The sequence below is a fragment of the Sceloporus undulatus genome, chromosome 1 (genome assembly GCF_019175285.1).
Source record: "Sceloporus undulatus isolate JIND9_A2432 ecotype Alabama chromosome 1, SceUnd_v1.1, whole genome shotgun sequence".
Taxonomy (NCBI): Eukaryota; Metazoa; Chordata; class Lepidosauria; order Squamata; family Phrynosomatidae; genus Sceloporus; species Sceloporus undulatus.
The window spans coordinates 362,920,345-362,929,820 of NC_056522.1; the positions used below are offsets into that span (position 1 = coordinate 362,920,345).

Here is a 9,476-nt window from a genome sequence, read left to right on the forward strand (position 1 = left end):
AAAAACCCACAGATTCTCACTTTGGTTTGTTGGGAGAGAAACAGCCCAGCGAAAAGAAGACTGCTGTGTTCAGACAACACAATAACCTAACCACAGATCCCTCATCTGTTGTTCTGCTCAGAGTCAGAATGTAGTTTAAAGAAATAAGCATACTAAAGCTTCAACATGTACCTTATTGTCAAACTGAGAGAAATGAAAGATATCAAACAATGACCAATGAGCAGTCATATTTACAGAACAGAAAGCCATCATTTATGTTTTCATTTTTATTCTCCATTGAAGTTTCATGCCATGGCCAAAACAGCTTCAAAACAAATAGCAAACGGGAACCCTCAACAAAAAACTGCAGCAATTAAGAGGTCCTCCCAAATAAATCAGCAAAAGCTAATGGTCAATTTACCACTTAAAGCTTGCAAGCCTAATTTACCACTTATAGCTGGCAAGCTCTTCTCAGTGAAAATAAGCTGGTCTCGAAAGCAACAGAATGCAACTGCGGTTATCACTCTCCATTATACCTTTTCTCTCTTATCTTCCTGCCCCCCAAATCCACAATACTAACCTGAAAACTTGTTCTTGAAATAGATTAATCGAGGAGGTTCACAGTTAAGGAGATTCAGTGTGCCTGTCACATTTAGGGGTCTGATCTGTTATGCAAGAACACAGGGAAGCTTAAAATTAATCTTCAACACACTCTATGTATGATTTCAGAAAACAGATAAGCTATTGTATTTTACAGTATAAGTGAGCAACCTACCCTTCTTAAGCCGATAGTCTGCACCCATTCCATAGTGTTTACGTTAAAAACATCAACACCATATTCGCTGTAGACTGTTAAATAGAATGGATTGCAACCTAGAGAAAAAATGTAAAATCTGTCACTGTTGCACACATTTGAACAAAAACTGAGCATCCAAATTGTTTTAATTGCTACTGTTTCTCGAACACATCCATCACTGAAAGCCTGTTTAGGACTAATTCTCACCAACACAATAAATTTGCATCTCAGCTTTACTACCTCAAGACTGCAGGGGGAGACTTGCATGATGAAACAATATGTGTGTATGTGAAATATTTTGTACAGGAGAAGCACTTCCTTACATAGGCGTCTCATCCCTTCAAAAGGAAACAGGTTTGACTAAGTTGAGAGCTGGAATAGTTTGTAGACCAGGCCACAAGGGAATATTTTTGTTTCAATCATGATAATTACTAGCACTAAGATGAAGAGAGGTGACTTGCTCAAGGCTACCCAGTGATTAATAGGATCGGGACCCAGCTCTTTCAAGGACAATGCAACAAACTAGCCAGCTGTCTACTAGCCTTGAACTGTAGCCATTAATTCTTAGAACCTGTTCCAAGACAGAATGAAAAGCTACAGAGAACCAGGACTGTTTCTGATTCTGCTTTAAAATGTATAGTCTGCATCTTTTGGGTAGTGACATATCCAGTATGAGAGACTAATGCCTAATGGTCAGGAGGGCAAATCTGTGGTTTTTATTTCGAAAACAAAACAAAACAAAAACCTGAGTCCTTTTCCAAGCAGATCCTGAGATTCAAAAATATCTTGTACCCAGAGCATAGCTGCTCTGTCTATAAGAGATGCAGTGGAAGAGACACAACTTGATATTGCATAGGAGCATTTAAGGAAGGTGGCAGCCCTTTTTACTGGGGTCTTTAAAAGATGAGTTCCCCTTCCCTAGGGTCAAGGGCATAGGTTAAGAGAGCAGAAATGGGTCTATCAATGAGAGTGGACTTTAATAAGTTTATGGTCTCTGAATAAAAGGTGTACTTTTTGAGCTACACTGATACCTTTTCTGCCCTGTGTAGGAGAGGACCATTCTAATTTTAATAAGTCACTGAAATCAGAGGAAAAGGGAGCCACACACGAGGTCTTTGTCTTTGGGAACATATCTGCCCCAAAATTGGATTGCTCAGTGATTAGAGAAGTAGGAGAGTCAGATTTGGGCCCTTGGAGACCCAAAGTGGCTACAGCGTTAGACAGGAGATGAATTCATTTTAGTTTTAAAAAAGTCTTTCTATGGAAATATCCTCCTGCTGTTCAGATTCTGACCAGTTACCTGGGTCTGAGTAAGATAATTCTTTGAGATAAGTGGAATGGAGAGAAGGCATCTCAATATCTCTCAGAGAAACTTCCCTCCCTGGAGAGTGCGTGGAGAAAGAAGCAGAATCCTCATCAGAGGAATGCTTGGGTGGTTTAGTGTGTAATGTTGGTTTTTCCCTATTTCTTGGGGGGAGAGAGAAGAGTGGGTGTTAGGGTGGTAGAGGTTGAAGGGCCCAGATAGGGAACCCTACTCTCCATTTATGTGCAGAACCACGGTGGCGGGGTTGGTGCAGTCCCTTGAGCTTCTGAACCAGAATGGAAGAAATTTCTTTGAGCCATGCTTTCTGATTCATAAAAGGCATAGCAATTGAAAAGGGCATATATAATGGCTGTTCTGTTAATTCAAAATGGCTGCTTATAGGCCTAATTAAAAATGGTTGGGTTTGGGGAAGGCAAATAATTCCCATTTGTAAAGGCTGCATAGGTCTTATGTCCCCTTGGCCAGTAACTGTGGAGAGTTTTGTAGCAGAACCTGTCTTTTCTAAATGCTGAGGGGGAACATTCTGAAAAATTAATGTTCTCCTCCAAAACAACTGCCTCTTTCATTTGCTCATCAGTACTGGAGAGGCTTTCAAAACCTGACCTTTGAGTTAAGGAAGAGAGTGGGGAGAGATAACATTCCTCAGCCCTGTCTGCATCTGAAGCAGAGCTGTCTTACTCCTGAAGAGGATTTTTTTCAATAGCAACCTCCTGCACTGCAACAAAGGCTCTGGTAGAGGCAATCACTGGATGGTGGTACTCTAACCTCTCTTTCTAAAACACTTTGAGTAACAGGGAAGGGTTTGAAGCTCAATGGAACCTTCAACGTGTCTTCAGCTATCCCCTTCATAAACAAACTGAGAAGAGGGGAGGGACAAAGGTAACAGGGGAAGGGAGGTGGATGGAGACACTGAAGAGGGGTGGGGGGAGGATGTGGAATTCAGACAAAGAAAAGAGAAACATTTAGCCACAAAAGATAGAGGAGTTTGCTTACAACCTTTCTTGGGTGAGACAAGGAAAAGAAGTGAAGAGGAGGATCTAGGGATCTGGATACTAGATCATTCAAATTAACATGATCCTTTGCCTTGCCTTGATGGCACTTGGAATTAACCTTTTCTCCACCTGCTAAGAACCTTGTTCCATCCCTTTTCTTTTTATTGACTTTTCAGCCAATCAAAGAAGAAAGCATGGCCAACATTCTTATTTATGCCTTATATTTAAAGAGATTTGGATTGTTCTTACTTCAGGGTGGTTTATTATCCTAAAGTGTGACTGCTATAATCCAATATAAAGGAAAGAAGTACAAGGAGGAAAAGGAGAAGGAAGAGGTGATGGACTTGCCTGTATTTGAATCTACAACATGGTGGGAAAAGTGCAGCCCTCCAGATGTTGGACTGCAACTCCTATAGGTTCTAGACAGTATAGCCAATAGTGGGGAATACTGGGTGTTGCAATCAACAATAAGCGAAGGCTGCACTTTGCTCATCCTTGATCTATAGTATCTCATCTTTCTTGTATGTAGGACTTTATAAAGTATGAAATGAATAAAGTGGGGGTAAAACTGATTTCTTTTCTAGGAAATGTGTATTATTAATTCCTACCAGTTGATAAGAGCAGCCCTGCTCGGTCTAACTAAAGGTTTTCCTATCCAGAATCCTGTTTCTCCCAACAGACCACTAGCTGCTTCTAGAAAGCTTGCAAGCAAGACAGTAGAACTAAAGCATTTTTCCACAGCACCCACTATTTACACAGATATCAAATTAATTTAATCATCAAGACATGCTCAAGCTGATCTTCCATTAGCATGTCCATACTGCCAGAATTTCAGTATTTTTGGAAAGAGGAATATATAAAGAAATCTATACACTTCTCTCAGCAAAAATACCAAATTCTGTCAGTCAAGTGAGGTTTAAATTGTAATTGTTAAGACATAAAATTATTTACAGATTATTTTCAGACAAGTGAAGCAGAAACAGGGATATGGCAACAGAAAAACATATACATACTACAGGCAGCAGGCGTTGCAGGCCACATTAATTCCTGAATTCGCGACCTTCGACCTTGTGCATCGACGTACACTCCCAAATGGCTGAAGCAAAGCAGGTATTCCTCATTGCTGAGCTCCACAGCACAAAGGGCATCAAAAGATTGTTGTGAGAGGAATGCAAGCGAAGGATCATTGGGATTTACCAGGTTTATAGACTGTCCATCCCCCTGGATGTTCAACAGAGAGAAACCAGATGGGTAGCCAACACAAAGCCTGTCTTTGAACACTGCCATCCACTGTATATTGCCAGGAGCCTGGATTTCACTGAACTTTTTATGGAAAGGTTTAGTCCTGTGGACCTCATAGCAGAGAACTTGCCGTTTGACTGCCACAAATAAACTTGTCGAAGAACTCTTCTTCAGTGTCCCAGTTGTAATGAACTGACAACCTTTAGTTTCAGGAAGCTTAACATCAAAGCTGCCTTCAGAGCCATCCAGGGAGGACATGGGGTACAAGTGAACATGATGATTTCGACCACAGATAAGAATAATGATTTTCTCTTTGGGAGCAAGCTCTATCTGGTAGACCTTCTTGCAGTCAGCAGCTCGGACAATCACTGTGAGAACAAGAGATCCATGAGACTAAGCAACCAAACAGGGTGTGTTATATTATGTGTTAGCAATATAATGATGTAGAATTTATGCACATCTCCCCATAGATTTGCTTCATGTAACTGATAAGTTTCAATTTTAAATCTCTCTTAAAAGTACATCAACAGACAACAGTGCATACTTAGGATCTCATCTTTATTAAAGCATAATTTATCTAAATTTTAAACTCTCAATTTGCACTCTTGCTTAAGAACCCAAGCAATGCCTTGTTAGAGCAGATCACCTAATCTAGTGTGCCATATTCCACCTAACCTTGCTGCTTAGCTATCACACTGTTAAGGCTCCAGAATCTACAAACAGAACTTTCCCATTTCTAAGGACTGGTGGAAAACAAGAACGTTTTACACTGTATCTCAAAGGTCAGAACATATCAGGTTTATCTGAGAAACTTTTTCATTACAAATTTATTTTTTATATACAGTGAAAAATTTCCATTATCATCAAACAAATAGAATAGAAAGAGATGTACACGAGAGTAGGAAGACAGATGGAGATGATGCAATAGTATCCCTTTGTTCCAGCTGGAGACGTCTGATGGTAGAGCAGACATACTAAATACAGGATAAGCAAAGATGCCAAGGTAGATTCTAGAAAGAGGAACAGGCCACATACCTGTACCTCATTCTTCAAGTGGTTATGTGTGAACTATGAGTTGTTCTGCATTTCCTCAGAGGCTCTCAGACACATCTAGATTTTTGGGAGGAGCCCCACTACTGCACACTGAGATTGTCCTCCCTCTCAGTTTTGTGTATACTGCAGAACCAAAAACCAGAACAATGACCTAGCCAATGGGTTTGGTTTGTGAGAGTTCAGAGATGACCATTCAGCGAACCACAACAACAACAACTAGTACTACTACTACTTCTTTAAGGTCTCTATGCAACTCACACATATGACTTAGACTGCATCAGCACTGCAGAAACAATGCAGTTTGACACTATTTCAATTGCCATGGCTCAATGCCATGGAATTCTGGTAAGTATGTTAACAATGATTATATCGTTCAGCTTTAATGTGGTACGTTTGCCTGATTTTAACCCAGAAAAGCTGACAAACATACACAAACGTCATAGTCAAATGTCTTAATCAAATTTTTAAAGAGTCCGATTTCTCTTGGTGCTCATTTGAGGAGAAGACATCACCGCCATTTTCCCACCCAGACATTGAAAAAGGTCAGAAGTGGCGCCATGGTGGAGAGAGTTGAGGAAGCTAGTGTTTCTTTTAGGTGCTCCTGGGATAGACTAAGTGCTCACCTTTCACCACTCTATTCCAAGAAAGGGATGGTTTCCTTTTTTGAGTTAAAGTACATTACATGTATTGACCCGTGGGTAAGTTGACCCTGGCTTTGGGCATCGTTTTTTTGTACTAAAATTTCTAAATTTATACATTAGTATATACAGTATTCAACTCATTCTATGGTTGCTGCATCTGCATGAAAAAGAATATTTGTTCCCAACCCTTCTGTACATATATGGACATCAGGGCAGGCAGTCTGGCAAGTCATTAGGGAAACAGGATTTTTCCTATATTCATATCCAGCCATCTTTTTTTTTAATTCATTTTGCTGCTGCTAAGTAGAGTGTCAGATAGGTGGCAAGGAGGTTTCATATGTGAAGTACATAACCTTTTTTTAAAAAACCTCTAAAATAATTTAGTCAAGAAGACCACCGAAATAAGACCAATGATCTAACAGACCAAAAACTAAGTCATAATTTCATGAAGCCCCAAATGCTTTAATGAACAGCCAGATATTCATTTGACACCTACGTAAGACCAAGATGCACCAGCTGGGCCTTTAAGATAACCTGGAATGCTTGCTACTGGCATCAGGCAACGGAAGAGAGCCACTTCTGGCAGATATTAGTAATCAAGCAGGTACATAGAGGGAGAAATACTTCCTTAATTAGAGTTTGGAAGTAATTCATCAGAATAATTAATCAAAAATTGCTTCATTAAAATATGTCAAAAATGGTTTAAAAATTCATTATTTTAGTTGTTAATCACAAATGTTATTTCTGAGCAATGATTAATTTTCTTGTTACTTAAATCTGTCAATGATTATTTCTAGTAATTTTAAATTATTTTTTTCCAATTGGACAATTTAATACCTCAATTAACAAAATAATATATCATTTTTCTTAATACTGACACCAACAAATTAATTTTCTTAAGTAACATTAACAATTTGTCCTAACATCAATATTTTCAAGATCTGCCTCAAATATTGAGGTTGGAACAGAACAATAAAATTGGAAAGAACAGTGGAAGAATGAAAAGAGGCAAAGTCCCATGTGCTGTGTGATGCTCCAAAACCTTTTTTGGATCATCTCACACAGCACGCTGGACTTTGACTCCTTTCATTCTTCCAATGAAATACTGAGGTTTCACAATATTTAGGCCTTTCAGAATTATCACCAGTCTTATACAATGCTTATAAAATGGCAGTCTGTTCAATTCCATCAAAACCAGTGTAACACTACTTTTTGTAATGATGATAATAAAATTCCTGTTGTTAATATAAATCAACCAGTGTATGTGGGGCTCCACAAAAATAAAATAAAATGTGACATCTTTGCCAAAGGCATACAATCAACATATGATGACCCTGCCTGAAACCTAGCTGTTGCATTTCACTCTAGTAGCAGAATCTATTTTGTCCTCAAGGGCAGCCCATCATAGAATGTACTGTTGTACTCTGAATTATAAATCACTATAGGCATCTTCCAATGCTTCAGTACTGCATCAATAGTGCAAATGGACCATGCCCTAACAATTTAAGACACGAGTAAACAACTTTACGTATCCAATGCAAAGAGAAACTCCCCCCAGGGACGTAGCCTCCTTGGGGCACGGACACATTCAAGCTTCTTCTTCCTCCTCCTCCTCAAGCGTGGAGGACTCAGATGGAGAGGGAAAGAGGGATGGAGCTCAGAGAGAGAGAGGGAGGGGCGGGCCTCCCTCCCTGCGACTTCTTTCCCCCTCTTTCCCTCTCCATCTGAGTCCTTCCACTCCTCCTCCTCTTCTCCGTTTTTGCCAGAAAAAAGTCTCCGTTTCTGGGCGGAAGGAGAGGAGGAGGAGAAGGAGGAGAAAGAAGAAGGGAAGGAAGGCAGAAAAGAAGGAAAAAAGGAAGGAAGAATGATAGGACGGGAGGGAGGGAGAAAGGAAGGGAGAGAGGGACAACTAAAGAAAGGAAGGAAGAGGAAGGAAGGAGAAAGGAAGGAAGGTAGGCTCTAAAAGGAAATATAAAAGAAAGAAAAGGTGACTTCTGACTTTCCTTTCAGCAGTTATATCCATATACAATATAGCAAAATAATAATAATAATAATAATAATAATAATAATAATAATAATAATAATAATAATAATAATAATCTCTTATCAACTACAGGTTGAGTCTCCCTTTTCCAAAATGCTGAGGACTAGATGTATTTTGAATTTTGGAGTTTTTCGGGAGTTTGGTATATTTATATATGTATAATGGGATATCTTGGAGATGGAACCCAAGCCCAACCATTAAATCCATTTATGTTTCATATGCAGCTCATAGACATAGGCTGAATACACAATATTTTTAAAATAATTTTGTGCTTCTGTACACTGACCTGTCAGCAAAATCCTGACACCACACCAATAATTCAGTAATTTATTTAAACCTTCAGGATTCCCAAGTTTCCTTTAGTTGGGGTCAGACCAGATGCTCTCATGATAAGTTTTGGATTTTGGAATAATTCAGATTTCAGAAGTCCAGATACAGGAGACTCAGACTCTACTATGTACATTTCTTCTGATAACGAACTCATGTTTTCAAAACCAGTCATTTCTGGATTTTTGCAACAACAAAAAAGAGTCTGTGATGCAAAAAAGCAAGACGCTTCCTATGGCCCTGCTCCAGGCAATGCTAGACTGCAGGTCCCATCATCCAGCAGCACCACAGACTGCTGGGAAATGCAGTCTAATGAGGCTGCACACTGCAGAAATAATCCAGTTCGACACCACTTTATAATGCTATGGAAAATCCTGGGATTTGTAGTATGTTGTGGCACCAGTGCTCTCTGACAAAGAAGGCAAAATGTCTCATGAAATTACAATCCCCAAATATTTTATTATTATTACAGTATTATTATTATTATTATTATTATCATCATCATCATCATCATCTTGAGGGGGAGAGAGGCCTTGCAATTTTTTTTTATTTTATCGCCGCTATGATCATTGCGGAATAGCGGTCTATAAATAATAATAATAATAATAATAATAATTATTATTATTATTATTATTATTATCATCTTATATCTCGCCTTTCTCCCAATATACGGACTTAAGGTGGCGATTTTCCATAGCATTAATCTAAAGTAGTGTCTTTCTACAATGTAGATGGACACCCCCATTACATAATTATAACACTCTGATCCTACTGTGATTTTAAGTGTTTTTAAAGTTATAAAGTTTTAAAGTTGTAAAGTCTTATAATGCAAGCAATGCACTGACGGACTATTGCACTATAATTTTTTATTGATTGATTTTATATCCTGCCTTTGTAAGCCGGAGGGCAGGGAAATGTCTAATTAACAAACTGTAAGCTGCTCTGATAACCTTGGCTGAAGAGCAGGGTATAAATAAATAAGTGTTATTATTATTATATAGGATTCTCTTAAAGGAGTTTGTTTTTTATAAAAAGAAAGGAATGTATTATTCTAATGTGTCTTGGAATTAAAAATTAT

The 9,476-nt window shown here is 38.7% G+C and overlaps 1 protein-coding gene across 1 annotated transcript in view; it reads right to left on the minus strand.

Moving 5' to 3' along the window:
- Positions 1-68: 68 nt before the first annotated feature.
- CDC42BPB (CDC42 binding protein kinase beta) overlaps positions 69-9,476 on the minus strand; it is a 164,465-nt gene continuing 155,057 nt past the window's right edge. The window contains 3 exon segments of the mRNA XM_042448163.1: positions 69-644; positions 755-852; positions 4,105-4,701. Of these exon segments, the coding sequence (XP_042304097.1) occupies positions 555-644; positions 755-852; positions 4,105-4,701 (785 nt within the window). The 3' untranslated portion in view covers positions 69-554.